At 35.8% G+C, this 22458-nt stretch overlaps 2 protein-coding genes across 2 annotated transcripts in view; one reads left to right on the top strand and one right to left on the bottom strand.

The window, feature by feature from the left end:
* The window catches only part of LOC129281331 (1,5-anhydro-D-fructose reductase-like), an 11919-nt gene extending 7032 nt beyond the window's left edge, over positions 1-4887 (top strand). Inside the window, exons 5-9 of the mRNA XM_064113191.1 lie at positions 112-231; positions 985-1100; positions 1807-1969; positions 2691-2773; positions 3705-4887. Coding sequence (XP_063969261.1) covers positions 112-231; positions 985-1100; positions 1807-1969; positions 2691-2773; positions 3705-3747 — 525 coding nt within the window. The 3' untranslated portion in view covers positions 3748-4887. The remainder of the gene's footprint in view (positions 1-111; positions 232-984; positions 1101-1806; positions 1970-2690; positions 2774-3704) is intronic.
* On the bottom strand, positions 4132-22458 carry LOC129281709 (solute carrier family 15 member 4-like). Its single transcript, XM_064113190.1, has 9 exons — positions 22013-22458; positions 17825-18421; positions 14768-14981; positions 11810-11976; positions 10920-11125; positions 9132-9318; positions 8226-8438; positions 7495-7632; positions 4132-6258 (listed from the first exon to the last, which is right to left on the bottom strand). Exons 2-9 carry the CDS (start codon positions 18237-18239, stop codon positions 5972-5974), a joined length of 1827 nt encoding a protein of 608 aa, XP_063969260.1. The 5' UTR covers positions 18240-18421; positions 22013-22458; the 3' UTR covers positions 4132-5971.

The following is a 22458-nucleotide window of genomic DNA, read 5'->3' as shown; positions in this document are numbered from 1 at the left end:
CTAAAGATTAATCCCTTTTTCAGAATATTTTCTGTTTTGTTTCCCCCCTCTTGGTCTTTTTTGTCTCTCTCTCTCTCACTCTGAATCTCTCTTTCTCTTTCTCTTTCCCAGGTCATGGAATCTCTGGTTGATAAGGGGCTTGTACAAACCATTGGGGTATCAAACTTCACCCAGTCTCAGATCCAGCGCGTTCTCGACCTTCCACCGAAGCATCCGATCGCTAATCTACAGGTATAACAAGTCATGACACAAAATAATATCACGAACAATAATAATAATAATCATAATCATAAAATACCTATATGCTTTCCACACTGCACTTTTTTCCTTAACCCCGGGAAATTGGCGGGGCTAAGGGGGGGGGGGGGGTCTTAGTCCGGGGTTATGGCGTTAACCCCAGCTAAGCAAATAGTATAGGATTAAGAAAGACAGTGTGAATCGAAAAAAAAAGATAGTATGGGGTTAAGGATAGTCCGGGGTTAAGGAAATGCAGTGTGAAAAGCATATTAAAGAATGATCGTTTGTAACTCATACTAATCATCTCGGGTATCAATACCAGTACACAACAACAACCATGCCAATTATAATATATGATGGGCGTGGTGGCAGTATAGGAATTTTGCGTCATTTAAGAGAAAAATTATAATATGCTTTCAATTCATTCATGTCATTCCTTATTTCTTAATTCTCATTTCTTATCAATCTTTATTTGTTTTGTTTTTTTCCCCTTGATAGGTATCACATTGTTCTAATTTTTAAATTAGTTATTCGGCTGAATGCCCGGCTGGGCATACTGGCGATTAAGAATTAAAGGATTAATAAGTCTTTTAAAACAACTCTTCAGTTAATGTTTTTTTTTCTATCTTCATTCAGTCATGTTTACTGATTCAAAAGAAGTTATCTCAGCTCAATTAAATTTCGAAACACCTTGGTCAAATATGTTACAAAAACACTTTCCTTTATACCATGTTATTCGTTTTCTAGATTGAAAGTCATCCCTTCTTGGCTCAGGTAGAGCTAATTGAGTTCTGCAGGAAGCATGGTATTTCAGTGACCGCCTACAGTCCGTTAGGTTCACCCAATAGGGTCTTTCAAGAAAGGTAAGCCTAATTATTATTTCACTTATTTATGTTTATGTCATACAGATTTCCGAAATCCAGACGCTTGTTTCACAAAGACTTACAGTCGCCTTCCCGCACAAAGGCCGTTAACGCGCTCTGCGCGTCGCCTTCCCGCCTAAGGGCCGTTAGCGCGAACTGCGAGTCGCCTTCCCGCACAAAGGACGTTAGCGCGCACTGTTCGCTGCACGCTAACTGCCCTTGTGCGGGAAGGCGACGAACCCTTGATTGTGATTGGCTGCTGAGCCTGTTACCATGGTAATTGCCATATCAAATTGCAAAGTTACGATACTTTCCGAAAATTCTTCATCTTTTTCTTCTCCAACCGTTTCCCATCTCTTCTTTTACTTTTTCTTATTTTCCTCCTCCTCCTTCTTCTCCTTCTTCTTTTCTATTTTCTCCTTCTTCTCCTTCTTCTTCCTTTTCTTCTTCTTCTTTTTCTTCGTCTTTAAGTTTTTCTTCTACTTCTTCTTCTTCTTTATTTTCTTTCTCCTTTATTCTATTTCATTTAAAGAGTGTACTTGTACTCTGAATTTCGTAAATCAATGTATTCTTTTTCAGTATTTCTATATCATTTGCACAATCGATTCACAAGTGAAATCATTTTATCAATAATAAGCACAACAAGAATTATAGAGTAAAAAAACAACAACATGTTTTTGTGTATTTTTAAACTTTTTTTCTAAAGAGCTTCCACTGATCCAGTCTTAATGGAAGACCCCACCGTCCGCGATATCGCTAAGAAAAGGGGCGTATCTCCAGCGCAGGTACTAATTAGGTACCAGCTTCAAAGGGGCGTGGCCGTCGTCCCAAAGAGCGTCACGCCATCGAGAATCAAACAGAATTTCGATGTAAGTTCTCCAAATCAGAATGATTATTTCTTTGAAACACGATATCAGTCCTTCAAAAATATCTAATTATAATGCCCAAATCAAATCTTACTTGTCGGCTAAATCTTTGGATATGAGGGTCAATAATGTGATTCAATAATATTCAAGTATCATCTCACATTCCAATAACATAAAAGTGTAGTTGCATATTTTTTTATTGTTTCTTTAATCCATAAATCGCCTCTCTCTTTTTATCTTGTTTTAAAACATTTATCTTACAATTTTTGTTATATGATATTAATAAGCTATAGGTGAAATGTTCAGCCCATTCCATTCTTAAGAGGTGCTTTCATATCACCTCCCCCCCCCCCCCCCCAAAAAAAAGGCTAATATTGTTTGATTGGGCACTCGGTCAAAAACCAATTTTTAGTAAATTGTCGCAAAGTTTATCCATTGAAACATAAGTATTTTGTTACCTCCACATCATAAATATTTAGGGCATATACACATGCACATTTTGGAATAGTGACAAACATTCGGGCGGGGGGGGGGGGGGAGCGTTACCATAATTTATATTATATATGATGAATTGTTTTTGCCAACATGTTTGTAAAAGTATTTTGTTTATAATGGTTATTTTCTTCTTTTCCTCATCAATCCCTTTGTTTGATCATGGATCTATTGGTTGCATCAATGTTTAAAACGATAATTCCGGGTTTGAATATCATGTTATCATGCATAGGCTCAAAGCTTCCAGCTGACGGAGGAAAATTGCCAAGTCCTGGCCAATCTGAACAAGAACTACAGACTCATGAATTTCATACCGTAAGTTGTTATTTAACATCTCCTATAAAGGTGTTTTATAGTTCAAAAAGAGATGTGAAGCAATGATGTACAAAAATAATCTACGCTGCTAAAAAATCCATGTTCCATGATGCGCTTTATCGTCACACAATGTTTGACTTCGATCTTTACCATTTCTACAACTTTGCACAACATCAAATGTATTAAATTATCTGGATTTTTCATCCGTTGAGTTGTTTGCATTTGTATTACATTCGGTATAACGGTGTGATTGTTTGAAAGACATTTAAGGGACATTGCGTTGAGTAGGACCGGTGGCTGACACCGGGGGTGGATCCAAGATTTTCCATATGGGGGAGGGAATTTTGTTGGAGGTATCATTTGACAAGCCAATAAAAGGTTATCACTACAAAATGGAGGTGATTTTGTTCCAGAAAAAAAATTGACAAGCAAAAAACTGTCCTCACTTAATTATGAACGGCAAATTTGCGTTAAAAATTAAGGGGCGGATGTGTCCCCCCCCCCCCTGGATCCGCCAGTGGCTGACCCCCCTAAAAGGTTCTTCTAAACTTACGTCAATATTCCAATTGCAAATAGCGAATAACACATACCAGTGCAGCACGTCTCATTATGAACAAAAGAAACTTTAGTTAGGAAGAAAGTAAATTAGACTATGTACCGGATTTCAGCACTGAGCATGCTGAAATGCAATGAACATTATAAATAGTTTTAACAGCTTGCTTTCTTCGCTCGATCACTAACTCATTTATCATTTATCTTCATGATCTTATATTGCCCCTAAACTGCTATAGAAAAACACAATTCTGCATCTCTACGACCACGAGCTTTTTTATAATTATAAAAACAAATCTTTATTCGAGGCCAGATTTCTTTAAGAATTTATGTTTACTGAAAAATAATTTTTCTCCTTTTTACACTTTGTTAATTGCAGGATGAAGAAGATGAAGTACTATCCATTCGGTGGTCAAAACTAGAGGACTTTAGAAATAGTCATTACTTGATAAGATTCGACGAAAGATGGATAATAAAGGGATACTCCAGGCTGAAAATAATTATATCTTAATCATGTTAATATACAGAGTAAAATTTACCAAACAAAATGCTGAATATTCATCAAAATCTGACAACAATTAAGTTACTGAATTTTAAAGCTTAGTACTATTTTGTGAAAACAATTATATGCACGTCATCGTGAATATTCATTAGGTGTGCTGAAGATGTCATGCCCCACTTTCTCTTTTCTTCCGTTATTACATGATATGATCATTATGTCATATTTCCATACATGTTTGTATGGTACGTCTCCCTATAGGCTTACAATGAAACAAGTTTCAGCAATGAATAGCTAATGCATTGAATCCGTTGTTGATCCATACATGTTTTTTTATTGTCGGAGGAAAATATTGAATCAACATAATTTCGTATACTACAATACAAAAAAGTGGGGATATAACATGATGAATTTGATCATTGTGGGTCCTGAGTGGAATATAAAAGACAGATCAATTAAGATTAATCATTGGAGAGTTAACCCATTTACTATCCAGTCTGTAAATAGTATGTGTGAAGGGTTCTGTTATCTCTTTACACTTTACACAAATGATGAAGGAACGATTCTTCCAGATGATGTTTAGGCTACAAAAAAAAATGAAATAGTAAAGTTTATACTTGCATGGCGAATATCCTTGACACTTTTAAACAACGTAACTTATAATAAATTTCCAGTGTATACTATACCTAGGGCTAGATTATACCTACAAAGTTATAGATATTACTTACATAATTGTTTGAAAATAATAGGAATGGAAATATGCTTACAAGTTCGTATTTACTATTTACCTAATAACATTTAGTCGATGTCTGTTTTGTAATAGGTTACTTTTGAGCGTGTAAAGGTGTGCTTGTGGGGTGCATGGGGGAAGGGTTCTCAGTATTGATAAGGGCACGGTATTCGCTTCTGACATTAAAATCCAGAGGATAATAAATGAAACAAGGAAATAGACTTATAGAGACAGTACAGGTTGGTTGATTTGGTTAGATTTATTAGTTTCATATTGAAAAATTGTAGTAAAAGTTGAATAAACAAAGTTGTATGGTATATTATTGATGATATATTCTTTCGCTTGCTTTTATTTTTTTTTCGCGATTTTCCGTCCCATGGTACACAAAGTCGAGAACGTTCTGACTATTCAGTGACACCCACCCCCTCCCCAGGCCTCCGTCCCCCACCTTTCAAATGTTGTCGCCACCTGCGACTGATAACCAGTGATGATGGATCTCACTTCTGGGCCCCGTCTTACAAAGAGTTACGATTGATCCGATTAATCACAATCATGGACGGACAGCCACCACTGGTGACTGATAGTGCTATCAGTCTTCGGATTAGTCTTCGGACTTTGAAACAGAGGGTCGTGGGTTCGAATCCCAGCCATGGCGTAATTTCCTTCGGCAAGAAACTGATCCACAATGTGCTGCACTCAACCCAGGTGAGGTAAATGGGTACCAGTAGGAAGTAATTCCTTAAAAAGCTGTGTGCGCTATGAACGCCTAGCTTAGCCGGGTAATATAGGAGCGTCTTGAGCACCTAACAAGGTGGATATGTGCGCAATATAAATACCCTATATTATTATTATTATTATTATTATCAATCACGAGTAGCCATAACATTGGAAAGCGAGGTAGAGCAAAGATAATGTTTGTCCAGGCCATGATATACAGTAATCATATTTGATTTGTATTTGTTTATGATGTATGCTTGGTTTGTATTTGTTTATAATGTTAATGATGGAAATGAAAATAAATTTTAAAAAACTTGATATTGAACCCAGGATAAGTAGGCCTAACACAATTTTACCATTTTTTTGTGTTTTTGTTTAAAAATCCCAATGATCACATAAAAATACAGCAATAATCCTGATGACAACTTTTGAGGGGCTGATAACATTTCCAGTGAAATTTACTGTAAAGAATGCATTGGTCCTGCTGTTGCGTTTATATTTCGATAACGTAACGAGACGACCCCGGTTATTTCAAAGGGAATTCGATATTGAGACACAGTAAGTTAATATAAAGACTACAATTATCATCAGGGCCAAACTAAACTCTTGTATCATAAGTAAAGCTATTAAATAAAGTTAAACCATTCCTGTCCTTTTCGTGGTGCTAGTACATTTAAGGTTGATGGTGAGTGACGTGACGTCATCTTTCGGATAAGCTACTCGTATCTGATATTTCAAGCGTATGTTCTTCTTGGCATTCCCTGTTTTCTCCGTCAAAGTCATCAAAAATCGTATCGACGTTTTCATCGTCATCGTTTTCATCATCCATCGTCACTTTCGTCTTCACACTTTCCCAATCAGCGCGTTCATATTTTCTCGTGACTAAATAAATGTACAGAATGTCCAAAATCAAAATGGCCGCCAGGATGCAGTAGAAATATTCCATCCTAGATGTGTTTAGGTCTTCAGTGTACCATTCCTGACCAGCTGAAAGAGAAATCAGATAAATATGGCCGATGAAAAGTGTGAATTTGACCCGATCGAACCAAATCTATTTTAAAACATATATATCATACTAAACATGTTAAAGCTTAGATCTTCAGCTTTATCATGATGTAAACTTATTTGGGCCCAAACAGAAATACAGTGTAAAAACAAAGAAAATTTGTCAGGGGTAAATATTTAGAGCAAAAGTTTCACATACACTATTGATAAAATTAAACACATGACCTAAAAGAAATGATTCTTCTTCTTTACAAAGATACCAACAAAATGAGGTTTAATCAATATTTAGAGCAGCAATGACCAAATTAAAAGTGGTGTTTTGGTCCCCACAAACCTTTCGAGTCATGAATATCACTTCGATTAAAGGAGCTATAGCGGAGAACCTGCCTACTGACTGAAAATGACCGGAAATCCACACAATTCTGATTCTAATGGATATTCCAACATGATTGCACAATCATTTATAAATGAATAGGGAGATATATAGATAAAAAGACGAGGGATTGAATGACCACCGATGCAAAGTTCAGTTTAGAATCAAAGACAGTAATGTTTTGTTTGAATAACCACAATAATCACGTTGTACTGACAGATACAAACAATATTTGCGATGTCTCTGAAATGTATAAGAACTTATGCCAAAATATATAAAGAGAGACAATTTACAACGAAGTCATTGTGAGGTAATGCCGGTATAAAAAAAAAAACTTATTGGAAAAGAGAAAAGTTAAATTAAACAAGCATAACAACAGAATACAATGGCGTAGTCTTGGCGCACATAGCTATAGGGCTATGTCACGCTTCCATGTTGATCAGAAAAGAAGAAATAAACATCCTTTTTATGAAAAAAAAATATACAAATTGTGGCTAAATTGTACAAACGGCCTCTCACGTTCACCGTTTCTGCCTCTTATTAATGCCTTACCTACAAGAATTCGATTTGTACTTGATTAGCATGTGAAGCAATTATTTGACTAGCCGCCCTTTCACACGGTAAAAATCGTAATGTGAATGATGATTCCAGTGAAAAATAAGGCTAATGACGAATATTTAGCACGTATGAAACCAAACTAGAACATGATTAGAATCACGAACGCTAATCATAGTCACGATTACAATCGCAATCGTTATTACAATGATGATTCAAGATTCACGTGTGAAAAGGCCCTAAGTTAATAGCTTCCTTGAATCGATACTGAGATCCCTAGTGATAGCTACCTGCTCCTGAGATGCCATTGACGATGAGAATGATGAGCTGAGCTAGGATGTAACTACCAACACCAGACATTAGGAGAAACATTCCTACCGCAATACCCTTCAGGAAATAGGGGGCCTCCACGTACGATACCTCCACGCCTGGATGAGAAGGGGAGGGGGGGGGGGTAATGGATCGCAAAGTTATTTACATGATCAGGAGGTTGTCGTGATGAGGAGGAGGATGACTTCGATGGCCAAATTTATCACTTTATTTTATCTATCTCGTTACCCATGTTACCGGTTGTGTTATTTGTAACGAAGTGCAAATGATGAACAGTAGAATAACAATAAATACTCAACATTGTATCAATTGATTTGCCGTTCAATTTGAAAATCAAGTTTAAAATCTAAGAGTCGTGAAAATATTTATAATGATAAAAAAATCGAGATGTTAAATAAAGTAATAACAATGCATAATGCGTGACATATTGGAGAGCCGACACAACTGTTCAGGGGAGGGGGTTGGAGCAATAGACCACCCCCGAACAATAGGTGTGACGCATGGATTTACGCCAGGGGCCGACACATTTCAATGTTTATAGACAAATGGCGCTATACAAATGTTGTTCATCATCATCATATACAATAGTTAACTTTTTTTAATAATCATGTCTATAGCTTCGACTTTCCTCTTTGTTTAGCAAAATCACCCCTCCCAAAACACACAAAAATGAAGACGAAATATGTATTACCAGCAGTGAGTACGAGCGCATCTGCGATCCCTGCACAAGTGTACTGCGGTATTTGAGACATGACACTTAAAGATGAGGCGTTATAAGTGATGTTTGTCACCATGGTTACCATGACGCCCTCCTCCTCCTCCTCCCCTACCGTCATCTGCTTTCGTCCCGTCTCTACGATGGCAGCGAAGATGACGGAGAGGATTCCGAATATTATTCCTACACCTGTTAGGGAGGTTCAAGAACAGTTTTCATTGTCGAATAATAATAATAATAATGATTATAATAATAGTAATAATAATGATAATAATGTTAAAAATGATAATGATAATAGAACTGTCTCAATAAAAAAAATAATGTACACTTTGGTTGGGGAGGTGATTTCAAAAGTGATGAATATGTAAATACTTAGAACATAATTTCATATTGTACGTTATAAACCTTGAAATGACGATATGAATTTAGTACTGATGGATAAAAAATGTATAGCGGAAAAGATCACAAGAAAACGATGGGATAGAAAACTTGTGATTAAAGGAGAGTGTTTACTTCCCTCCCAAGTTAAGTGGAACTTATCATTTGAAGCACTTCACTATGACCCTTAAACCAATTTTGGATGGATATAGCATGACGAATGAGTGAGCGAAAATTCTACCTTTAAGATATAAAAATCTCATTTTGTATTAGACTTTGACATAATATGAAGAATGTAATATCGTATTCATAATTTTTCATAATTTCTCCCTTTTTGATTTTTTCTCTTTTTTTCTCTTTGACATTATTTTTTTAGAGGATCAAGTTCCCCGTCAAACCTGTACAACATTTACAAATTTCTGAATCGGGCGGCGCCTCCCCCCCCCCCCCCCCCCTCCACCATCCAGCAAACCCGCGTCAGATCTTTACGCTGATTTCTCATACCTATTCGAATAAAAGGAGAATCACACCGCCCCCAGCGGCTGGTACATGGATAGAGAATGAGCAAAGTAGTTAGATTTGTTAGGACTGACACGATTGGCTGATAAAGATTGTAAATGAATTCCGATGTCGTGATGTCATCAAAGACAGGGTTCAATAAAAGCGTCTGCTTGTGGTAGGTTAAGTCAATCTGTAATAACAATGAAATCAGAAAGTTAGCTTTAAAGTTATTCTGAAGTCAGGTTTAACTTAGACCATGGTCTAACTCTGTGCTAAAATTATGGGAAGCCAAAAATGTCAAAATTTGTATTAAGTTGTATGTTTATTATGTTTACTGTGCTCTTTCCTGATTCATCGGTGGTGAAGACAATAATCTATTTATACATCCTAGACAATTTCGAATGATTTAAGGGCAAAATGAGCTGAAATATGATATCTATGTTGTTAGTGATTTATGAAACAATCGGCTATCCATACTTAAACCACAACTTTGAACCTGAGTTTAAGTTATACCCGACTTCAGAATACGGGCCAATGTGTACAAGAATGCAAGGAAATCACGTGGCTGCCACACCAACAAACCCGACCCCAGTCCGATCAAATTTATTACGTTATTTCGAGTGGCATATCACCGGTTGGCGTGAAACGTTTTTTATTGGTGTGACTGTAATAATAGGTTATGATATTATTTTATCATGAGAGGCATGGTCCTTGGAAGCGGGGGTGCTGGCCTGCTGGGGGTGGTGAAGCTCCCCCCCCCAAAAAAAAAAAAAATCCTTGGGGGTGCTGCGTGTATTATTCTCCACAGGCAGTACCCCCAGGTATTCTGGACGGTGTTTTTAACAATTGAAAAGTGTATAACAAAAAATGACCTTGAAGTTCCTTTTTGTGGTGAAGCCCCCCCCCCCCCCGTTTTTTAATAATTTTTTTTACTTTCTTACAGTGTTTTACTATAGAATGCTATCATTCACGAATGATGACATGATTGCCCTTTTACAGATCGCATATGTATTTGGTTGGGCTTCTTGATAAGCCACGAAAGCGGAAGTTTTAAAGTGCCATCTTCTCGGCGAGATAGCGATACAATTTCGTGTAGACTAAATGTCGACATGATGAGATACGTTATCTCGCCAAGTCGACTAAACATTATGATGTCGACACGGTGAGATACATCATCACGCCAAGTTATAGTTTAAAAGGTTATATGTCTTTATTGACTATTGGCGTACGTATCTCAACATGACGTACTTTTTAGATCGACAGCGGAAGATACTATATCTCAGCATGTCGACATAATATGGCTATCACGTCAACATGGCTTGATGAAATATTTCGTCAAGTCGATGAAAATGGTATTGCAAATTTTTTCTTATATATATATTTTTTTTTTTCTTATGTATTTCTTTGTTTTTTGACATTTTGTTTTTTATTGTTTTTTATGGAAATTGTTGCAGACTTAATTCTGATCACAAACAAGACAAAATTAATCAATTTTAATCAGTAAAAGTAAAAAATAATGACACATTTATGAATTTGGCTAAATACACATTTTGCATTGGATTTGTACAAGAATTCACCTTTTTGAGCAATTTTGTGTCTGACATGCACTAACATAAAGTTGCGTAATTTAGTAACGGCGTACCCGGGCATCGCAAATTTGGTCTCAAAAGTTGCGCGAGACATGAAAGTAAAAAGTTTCGCGCGGCGGATTAATTGCGAAAAATGTTGAGTGGGGGCGGAATCCACCCCCGGGCCTTTTAGGGTTAAAGCTTTCGTACTCGATGTACTTACAAAGTAGTTGACGATAACGAATATTGTGACGGTGTGGAAGATAGGAATAGTCCTCAGAAAGTGACTCGTTTCGTATACCTCTTCCGGTTGGAAAGAACCGCCATATTGGGTGGAGGCTCGCTGGATCCATTTTGGAACGTTGGGGGCGTGCTTCCTCCGACTTATCCCTTCCCAGATTATGCGAATCTGATTCCTCAACACAAACCCTAGTGCATCGTAAAATATAGAAATAACATATGTAAGAAGAAAATAAAATTAAAAAATAATCAAAATCAAAATCATGCAACTGAGCCATAAAAGGCTTTTCACATTATTGAAAATTGACAAAAATTATATTGCTAATCACAGCATTCAAGGGTAAGTAATGTTAACATCTTTAGAGTGAAGAGGGTATTAATGTCCTGATACCACATACATTTAAAGTGTTGTGTTCCAGCACTCGAGCAATACAAAATACTACAGGAACGTCATATCCAAGGAAAATAACCACTCCTCCCCCAAAAAATTACCGTCCAAGAGTATCCCCTAGATTGCGAGAACAACTTTTGCAGAGGACAAATTCGCACCCCCTCCCCCTCTCACTCGCCCTGTTTCTAGGTCTCTGTCTATGTCTGTTGTCTTGTTCCTTTTTCTTTGCCTCTCTTTCTCTCTCTCCCTCTCTTGACTTAAAGGCTAAGACTGGATCTTGTATACAATGCTTGATATCGATGTAAATGCCAATATTCAATTAAAAGACACAATTTCATCCATCTTATAAAAAATGCAATTCTATTTATATTAATACTCGTTATAACTGCATCCTGTTTTCTGCAACAACGTCTTGCATTTAATATTATATATTTTTCTCTTTATTAAGTCATTGATTTCATTTAATTTTTTTTTTCACTTACGTTTTCGCTGCTCTTTGACGTAAAACGTCTGGCCTAGCATCATTGATGTGATGGAAAGCACTACGGAAGCATCCAATAGTAAGTAGACGAAGAAAAACGAAGTAGCGTCGACCAATTGGAACAGGAGCTCTGAACAGGTGATCGCAGAAAAGTACACTATATAAAAACTAGAGAGAGAAGGGGAGAGAAGGGATGGGTGTGAGAAAGAGAATGTGTGTGTAATAAAGAATGAATAAAGAAAGAAAGATTGAGAGTGGGAAAAGAAAGAAAAGAAGAAAGAAAGAAAGAAAGAGAGAAAGAAAGAAAGAAAGAAAGAAAGAAAGAAAGAAAGAGAGAAAGAAAGAAAGAAAGAAAGAAAGAAAGAAAGAAAGAAAGAAAGAAAGAAAGAAAGAAAGAAAGAAAGAAAGAAAGAAAGAAAGGAAGGAAGGAAGAAAGAAAGAAAGAAGGAAGGAAGGAAGGAAGGAAAGAAAGAAAGAAAGAAAGAAAGAAAGAAAGAAAGAAAGAAAGAAAGAAAGAAAGAAAGAAAGAAAGAAAGAAAGAAAGAAAGAAAGAAAGAAAGAAGAAAGAAAGAAAGAAAGAAAGAAAGAAAGAAAGAAAGAAAGAAAGAAAAGAAAGAAAAGAAAGAAAGAAAGAAAGAAAGAAAGAAACAATGAAAGAAAGAAAGAGAGAAAGGAAGAAAAAACATAAAAAGAATAAATATAGAAATTAAAAAGAAAGGAAGAAAGAAAAAGAGAAAAAAAGAAAAAAGAAAGAAAGAAAGAAATAAATAAAGAAAGAAAGAACGAACGAACGAAAGAAAGAAAGAAAAAAAGAAAGGGAGAAAATGAACGAAAGAAAAAGGAAGAAAGAAAAATAACAGAAGGGGGAAAGAAAGAAAGGAAGGAAGAATGAAAGAAAGAAATAAAGAAGGAATACAAAAGAAAGAAAGAATAAAAGAAAGAAAACGAAAGAAAGAAAGAAAGAAAGAAAGAAAGAAAGAAAGAAAGAAAGAAAGAAAGAAAGAAAGAAAGAAAGAAAGAAAGAAAGAAAGAAAGAAAGAAAGAAAGAAAGAAAGAAAGAAAGAAAGAAAGAAAGAAAGAAAGAAAGAAAGAAAGAAAAGAAAGAAAGAAAGAAAGAAAGAAAGAAGAAAGAAAGAAAGAAAGAAAGAAGGACGAAAGGAAGAAAAGGGAAGAGAGAAGGGAATGGGGGAGAGAGCCCCATGAAGCATTGGGTGAAAGAGAGGAGAAAAACGGACAGATCTTTTTTTTTTATAATAGATAACTCAATTTTACAAGAAATTAAGATTGAAACAAATACATTTGACTTTCAAATACCAACATACTATTGACATTTTCCTCAAATAATTTTTTTCTTCAATACTAGTCTTGAAGAAGGATAGATAAGATAATTCTTGAATGTGAAGAGGAAACTGTAAATAAGATAATTCTTAGACAAGTTGGATGTGATGAAGAAACTGTAAATGTGCCAAGTTAAGCGACACAATAGTTCGTTAACCCATATCCTTCGCAAACACCGCATTCATCACGTTCATGGCATTCCGATAAGACCTTTTTAATGAGGCCAACCCGGAGATATACATTCATTTCAATTTAATATGAAAACTTGATATGTCTCCGGGAATGTGGCAGCCGGGTATGTTAGGGGAAGCAATATAAATATGGTTGTCATGGTTACCGTGGATTTTCATACTCTATGAGGCCAACTTGCACTCCTGAGTAGTTAAGGTTTCGTCTGGTATACAGTGCGTATCAAAAAGAAGTTAACACTTTGAAAAAATCCTGTAAAATTATATATTTGTAATATCCTGAAGATTTTTCCACATTTTAACATTGGTACAGATCCATTTAAGCAAATGACGATATAACTGTCCAAAAATATTTCCGCTTGGGTGAGCACCACTTACTTTTGAAAATGTAGTGAAAAATGATTTGCGCAGAACTTTGAAATAGTTATGCAAATAAAAGTAGATCTTAATCATGAAGAAAACGTTGAATTTAGCTGGTAAAATTGATTTGAAGATATATTTTACCTTTTTAAACTTGTTTCCTTGCCCAAAACACTTCGAAGAGTGCATTGCGCCCCACCCCCCTCCCACACACACCGACTCGGAGGAAATCGAGACGATATTTGCTTTGCACTGAGCTGTGATTTACATAAAATGGCTTAGGCTTGATTTTAATTTTGTTAATCAAACCTACTTTAAATGATAAAAACTCAGTGTAAAAATGTTGGAGATGTCTTATATAAAATTTTGTTCAGGTTCAGTTATGTCCTCAGATCCAGCTGTCACAAAAAGGGTAAAGGTTGTGCTTACTAAATGTTGAAATTTCAATTTTGGTGGCAAAATTGTTACAAAATGCTTGAATGTATCCGTTTTATTTCAATTGACTAAAAATGCAAGGGAAATGTATGAGAAATGTTTCGCAGGGTAAGTTTGATTTCGCCCTTTCCCCTTGACACAGCGTGAAAACATCGGAAGTTTGGAGTAGGTTTCGCTGGTGCGACTGGCGGTAAGAGGCAAAGATGAGAGTATGAAAAAAATGAAACAAAGAAATGAGAGGTGAGAGATAATAACAGTAGCGTATTGAGCCAAAAAAAATTGAGGAGACCAGATATGGCGTATAGGACAAATTTGAAGAAAAAATGAGAGCGGGCGAAGCGAGCGAGAAAAAAAATTGTGATAGATTTTGACATGACAATCAGAATATAAATATTTCCACCTTCTCTCTTTCCTTTTCTATTTTTTTTCTTACTCTTGATTTTTTTTGGGGGAAAGGAGGGAATCTCCCCCACCCCCCAGATATCTGCTCACAGGCGAAGAGACGATGTGAGAGAGAGAGAGAGAGAGAAAAGTGGGAGAGTGGGAAATGGATGACGGGAAAAGAAAAAAAAAGAGAAATGGTGAGGAAATGGGGTGGGGGTTAAAAAAGAAAATGATGAATATTTGAATTTACTTACACACAAAACATATTCCTGATTCCATTATTGTTTAGTCCTCTGTCCCGTTCGATCTCCCTCGCTGCGATGACGTAATCGTTTGCGCCATACAGAGCTAGCCCGACGAAGAGCAATGTAAAACCTAAGACAAAGAGGGCTCGTTTGGCTGATATCGAGAAGTTTTCCTCGGCCTCGGGAGAATATGGTGCGACGTTTATGGTCAAGAGAAGAATTCCTGATTAAAGATAGGATGTGGAGGGATGAGAAATGATAACAAAATGAAGAGAAGTTTGGGGAAATTTTAAACAAAACAAGTGGAACGCCTCTGGCAGTCTCGCCTGCATTACGCGATTTAATATAGCAGCAGTGCTAACTTTGAAAACTACTATAAAATAATCATTCACAAAAACACCATTCATATAATGACATAATACCACGTTCATTGACCATAGATGACATTTGAACGGTGACTTAAGACTTGTCAACTACACATTTCATTCACTCTATCCATAAACTTTCAAAGTTATGATAGCAATTCAACAATTACCCCAATATGGCCTAAGTTTATTGTTATTGACCTTAACTGACCTTTTGTGACCTGAAACTCACAGGGGATGTTCAGTGATACTTGATTACTCTTATATCCCTAGTTTTATGAACTAGATCCATAAACTTTCAGAGTTAGGATAGTAATTTAACAAATTCCCCAACACGGCCAAAGTTCATTGACCTTTAATGACCTTTGACCATGGTCATGTGACCTGAAACTCATACAAGATGTTCAGTGATACTTGATTACTCTGATGTCCAAGTTTTATGAACTAGATCCATAAACTTTCAGAGTTAGGATGGTAATTTAACAAATACCCCCAACACGGCCAAAGTTCATTGACCTTAAATGACCATTGACCACGGTCATGTGACCTGAAACTCGCACAGGATATTCAGTGGTAGTTGATTAACCTAATGTCCAAGTTTCATGAACTAGATTCATACATTTTCAAAGTTATGATGGTAATTCAACAAATACCCCCAACTTTGCCAAAGTTCATTGACCCTAAATGACCTTTGACCTTGGTCATGTGACCTGAAACTCAGGCAGGATGTTCACTCATACTTGATTAACCTTATGTCCAAGTTTCATGAACTAGATCCATAAATTTTCAAAGTTATGATAGTAATTCAACAAATACCCCCAACTTGACCAAAGTTCATTGACCCTAAATGACCTTTGACCTTAGTCATGTGACCTGAAACTCAGGCAGGATGTTCACTAATACTTGATTAACCTTATGCCCAAGTTTCATGAAATAGGTCCATATACTTTCTAAGTTATGATGTCATTTCAAAAACTTAACCTTCGGTTAAGATTTTGAAAATAATTCTCCCAACATGGTCTAAGTTCATTGACCAAAAATGACCTTTGACCTTGGTCATGTGACCTAAAACTCAGGCAGGATGTTTAGTAATACTTGATTAACCTTATGTCCAAGTTTCAAAAACTAGGTCCATATACTTTCTAAGTTATGATGTCATTTCAAAAACTTAACCTTAGGTTAAGATTTGATGTTGACGCCGCCGCCGCCGTCGCCGTCGGAAAAGCGGCGCTTATAGTCTCGCTCTGATATGCAGGCGAGACAAAAACAGTATATATATGTATATATATATATATATATATATATATATATATAAATGGATTAAAATATAAAAATCCTTGATGTGAGCTTTATTTTCCTTCCGCGACTTTTCAAACTTCCCCAATAGATCCCCTAAAATATGAATTTTATCTCATGTATTGAACCAATGATCACATTTGGTCAAATGCAAGGTACTTTAAGCCCCATCCGTCAAGGCTACCCCTAAGAACAGGATTGTGTGCGTTTATTATGTGTGTGGGAGCGGGAGGCGGTCTACGAATCAGTTCATTTTTTTAAATCTTCATTTCCAACTGAATGTTAAAAAGGAATACATTCTACAGTAAAATATTTACGATGAAAATAATCCTTTGTGTAATTTTATTCGAGGGGGCACATAACTATCCACTGATTGTGCGACAGAGGGTGACGAAATAACGTAATAATGATAATTATCATAATTATCAATTGAATTGAATTGAATTGAATTATTGACCCATATTGGTGCTGATCGAGGGAGAAGGGAGGGGGGCAGGGGTACTTCTTTGAGACCCTTCCCCCTTTTCCTTTGTTCTGAGAGAGAATATGTGACCAATTTTGTGACAAACTTTTTAGTTATTTTATTTCATTTCATTCATTTGTTTTTTATTTATTTATTTGTTTATTCATTTATTTATTTATTTATTTATTTATTTATTTATTTATTTATTTATTTATTTATTTATTTATTTATTTATTTAATTATTTATTTATTTATTTATTTATTTATTTATTTATTTATTTATTTATTTATTTATTTATTTATTTATTTATTTATTCATTTATTTATTTATTTATTTATTTATTTATTTATTTATTCATTTATTTGTTTATTTATTCATTTATTTATATTTATTTATTTCTTTCTTTATTTATTTATCTATTTATTTATTTATTCATGTTATTGGGGCTGGGGGCTTGTCAAAACATAGGACATGGTCCAAATGTTCAGTTCATTTGAAACAGTAAAATGTAACATTGTAAATTATGCCTGACTTTGTGTACAGTTATGTTGGTGTGGGGAAACATGGCTATTCTACACTTATTCCATTCAACACACTTGATTTCTCTAAGGTTATGGGGACTGGTAAACAGTAGTTAAAAATATCCTCACAGCTTACAATTTTACGGTAACCGTTATGAGATGTAATTTGATGTGAGTTACCCACCATATTTACTCAATAGTCATAGTTCGTCAGACTTCAAATAGAACCAAGGGCGTCGTCATTATATTTACAATGCATAAAAAGTAGTTTGAACCCAATAAAGTTATTCAGATATTCAAAGAAATTCAATCACATGATACCCGATATTAATGAACAATAAAATAGATATATTGAAAATTATACAATAAAGGAAAACAGTATGATGTTTTGTGATTTAAAAAAAAAAATCATGAACTGACCTAAAAGTGTTGCAAATGCTCCTGTGATTGTGACCTTTGACCTTGTAAACCAGGAGCCGCCGAGCCATCCACCAATCAGCGGCAAGCATGGAGCGATGGCGTCAAAGGCTGCGATGAGGATCGGGGAATTCCCTTTCGTATATTCCAACACGTTCTCCGTGTAGAGTACGACGTTGAAGCGGACACCGTGCTCGACCAACGTAATGAAAAACACGAACCCGAAGACGAATGATATAGGGAACCATAACGAGCGTCTCATCCGCTGCTTCATCGATTCGGGCGGTGGTTCGTCGACGACGGATTGCGACCGAGATGGTGCGAGCTCCAATGCTGCATCGTACGTCATGCTCGTTGACCCACGTGCCATCGAGGTCGACGAGCTCGAAAATAAAGGTTCTCTCTCGGATGAAGGCATTTTAGATTCAGTTTAATAGACTATCACACTTGAACAATTATGAATGCTCGACGGATAATTTAGAATCAGATATTATTAAAATCGATGATGGGCATTATTTATTTTCTAATTGCAGAGATCGTATCTGGACGGTCGTTAGTCTTTGAAGTCAACTCTGAATCGGTTATCATCTTCTGAAATACCTGTAGGATATTGAAATAATGAAAGTAAAATAGACTTTGTAAAGAGACTCGCAAATACACACGGAAGGCACGTGATAGAGATACAATTGGAAAACTGGGGCCCATTTCATAAAGGACTCGCAACTGTTGTAACTTTGCCATTATGGCAACTACCATGGTAATCTTGATTATGATTGGCTGCTGAGCCATGTTACCATGGAAGTTGCCAGTATGGCAAAGTTACAACAATTGCAAGTCCTTTATGAAACGGGCCCCAGGAGAGGGAGGGAGGGTGGGGGAGGGATAGATGGGCGGAGATGGGGAGGGGCAGGGAGAGGGACAGATAGGAGGGGGAAAGAGGGGAGGAGGGAGGGGTTGAGAGAAAGCTATATTGAAATAGGGATGTGGTGAAGTGAAGAATAGTGGGGGAGTTGAAATTCAGTATTATTCATACCTCAGTCACATTTTCTCTACGGCGAGTCGAAAGCAGCCGTTTATTCATTTGAATTCAAACCACCTATATGTAGCTATTACAAAAAAAAATTAAAACGGCGGTTTTCGACTCGCCGTACGGCCGCCGTAGAGCAAATGTAACTGAGATATACGGGTTCACAAGTCGATTAGAAAAAAAGGATCTCTAAAACACTTTAAACATGTTAAAAGATAATGAACATATCGTCGTCATTAGGAAACTAAGAGTCAACTTCATACAATCGCTATAACTTCTTCGGTGATAAATTCATGGCCCTGGTAAGCGAGGGAGTTGTGAATCTGTTAGTTAAGGTAAATGGCTGAAATGTAATAAAAATGACCTACATTTTTTTTAATGAAAATTGCTTGTCAAATTTTTCCTGCAATCTTCAAACAAATCAATCAAATTGACTATACCAGTAGTCAGCTGGGTGCAACTGATATGACAATCACTGATGACATTTCTGACATAAAATCTAACATAAATAAATATTCTACTAAAATACGACTAGAAAATAATCATATGTGACTAGAATTGCACCCAGCTGACCATATTAACTAGTAATTTTTGACTGATTTGTTTTAAGAGTGTGGAACAAAACCTCCTTCTTTTTTAAGTGGACCCCCTTTTTTGCTTGTCAATTTAACCAGCACCCCTTGTAAAAAAATAAGTCGTTCCCAGAACCCTGGCTAAATTATGAGCAATAATACAGTGCCAACAAAATAAGGAAATTAGAAACCATTTATATTTTGTAATTCCAAAATGTCACTGCAAGAAAAAGTTGTTAATGTCTCAAACGCCTTTCAATGGATTGCAAATTTGCAATTGACTGTTTGTGTGATCCTTGCATCAACAAACAAAAATTGATTTGCAACTGAATTTTAAATCGATTACAAATATTTTCTAGCAACGCAAAACGCAGGTTTTAAAACAAAGTGGAAATAATGATCGTAGAAAGCATAAATGACTTTGTTCAAGTTTCAACTTAAAAAAACAATCTCTCTAATGGTACATGGTGGTATGTTTAGAGTCAAACGGTACCTCCACAACTCTGTAGTTTCATAGAATTATCATTTTACAGAACCTTAAATATGTCATTCCAAGAAAACATGCAAATTGGTCATATCTATCAAAAAGGCAGAAAGGAGGGAAACAAATAATAAAATGCATGAATACGAGTTTAAGTCTACTCCAAAATACGTTGGTTTGACTTGAAAGACAATACCACCTAAACAATTTTATCAAAATCAGATATAAATTCACATTGACATTACTTCTGCAGGGTATCTCTGCAAAAAAAGTCACTTGCTGATGACGGCTTATTTTACCGTGATGAAATAAATTAATGAACTAGAATGAAATAAACTGATATACTAGTAATAAACACTTTAAAAAATATTTTTTTACATCCGATATATATGACAAAAAAAATGTAAGTTGATTTCCAATGAAATTAATTCATTCCTATGTTACTATGGAAACGCCACGCAGTTGACGTCATTAGGCACTACGTGACTTGTACTTGGACGGTTCGTTTACTTCAGTTTTCAAGCGTGGTATGCACAAAGTTTGAATTCTGCCCAAAACTACCATTCATTTACACCTGATAAGAGCATGGCTAATTTCTTGAGTACGTTCCATAGATCACAAAATGAGAGTCATAACACTTTATTTCTTCAATGCATAGGTAGTTCTCATCATGGGAAATGTCTTATAGATAGACATGCTCCTTTCTCTTTTTTTAAACACCTGAACAGTGTTTTTTTAATCATTTATGGGAAAACGAATAGGAAATTATCACATCTTAAGATCAGCAATATCTACTACTCCTTCTTGTACTATAGCTATATGCATTGTGTCTTTAATAAAAAAAGTATTATTTAGCATTAGGCCTAATTTTGATAAAAATAATGGCATTACTAATAAAACTAAACGCAATAACGCAATAAATACCATGTGCATACCCACTACACTACATTACAACAACAACACATACTACTACTACTACTACTACTACTACTGCTACTACTGCTACTACTGCTACTACTAATACTACTACTACTACTACTACTACTACTACTACTACTACTACTACTGCTACTACTGCTACTACTGCTACTACTGCTAATAATGCTACTACTGCTACTACTGCTACTGCTACTACTGCTACTACTGCTACTACTGCTACTACTACTACTACTACTACTACTACTACTACTACTATACTACTACTGCTTCTACTACTACTACTACTACTAATACTACTGATGCTACTACTACTACTACTACTACTACTACTACTACTACTACTACTACTACTACTACTACTACTACTACTTCTACTACTACTACTACTACAACAATTACTACTACTATACACTCTAAAAAAAGATTAAGTAAAAATTTACCCAACATTGGGTAGAAAGGGAACAATAATTTGCTGTGTAATTCCCCCTCCCCCATATTGGGCAAAATGCAATTAGTTTTAAGGTTAAATTTCAACGCAACATTGCGTAAATTTGCAAAGTATTTGTTTTTTACCCAGCAAGCATACATGTGTTCCCATATTTTACCCAACATTGGGTAAACTGTTTTTAGAGTGTAGTACGACTACTATACTTCTGCTGCTTAGTAGCCCCCCCCCCCTCTCTCTCTCTCTCTCTTTCACACACACACACACTCTTCATTCATATAACACGGAAATACATATTTGTATTGGCGAACCAGCCAATATCCTATATGAAATTAACATGGTGAAACATTGCTGCTCTAAATTCATGAAATTATGACCGACTGCCCACTTCCTGAGCAATCTTTTTGCGAACGTCTCCAGGGAAATATCAGTAACACCTTGATCAAAATAACAGTTTACTTCGATATGGAGACATGAAGTACAATTTTCAATTGCCTTCATATCGTGGTTGTCAATAGAAATCACTCAAAATTCTGATTAGAGATTTGTCTTTTGTAACATTGGATATCAGGTCACCTACCCTGATAACTAGGCTAGAACTTTCGAATCGTCAAATGGAATCCTCTCATGTAGCCAGTTGATACGATTTCTGGTTAAGTTAATTTCATAATCATACATCCAAATAAAACATATTTCATAATTTATTAATATATATAATTCTACTTACGTGACCTTGTATTTAGCGACCAACAATTTTTTAGTTGAATGGAATTGGCGGTCCATTTTAGTTCATTCTCAAATTCATGTTTTCATGTATCATGCGTAAACCACTGGCAGAGTAATTGTGCTCATGTATGATGTATGAAAACGTAATAAAAATACGTACATATCCGTTTTAGTTCCACAGCATCCCGGGTCACATGCTTTGAACAACTTGCATGACTTGTTCCGATCAAACATTATCAGACGTTTTCATAGCTAGAAATTCATTCCAAACTTCACTGTGTACGTGCATTCATGCAATTAGCACAACAAATAATAGAATGGAATACTTTTATGTGAAACTATTTTCAATCTATTGATGACTTTGTGCAGGAAACAAAAAAAAAGCGAATCATATACTTCCACTTTGGTTATAGTCACTGAAAAAGGTCGGCTGTTGAATTATAGTGC

The sequence above is a fragment of the Lytechinus pictus genome, chromosome 18 (assembly GCF_037042905.1).
Source record: "Lytechinus pictus isolate F3 Inbred chromosome 18, Lp3.0, whole genome shotgun sequence".
NCBI lineage: Eukaryota > Metazoa > Echinodermata > Echinoidea > Temnopleuroida > Toxopneustidae > Lytechinus > Lytechinus pictus.
Note: the sequence above shows the minus strand (reverse complement) of the source record. Positions and strands in the feature narration are given on the sequence as shown.

Bases quoted from the DNA above. Each gene is read 5' to 3' on its own strand.
- LOC129281709 (XM_064113190.1), bottom strand. From the start codon at position 18,239: ATGCCTTCATCCGAGAGAGAACCTTTATTTTCGAGCTCGTCGACCTCG. The intron at 14,982-17,824 runs GTCAGTTCATGA...ATCTTTAATCAG, and splicing joins AGCATTTGCAACACTTTTAG to GAATTCTTCTCTTGACCATA. The intron at 7,633-8,225 runs GTAATACATATT...CTTCTCATCCAG, and splicing joins TGCGCTCGTACTCACTGCTG to GCGTGGAGGTATCGTACGTG.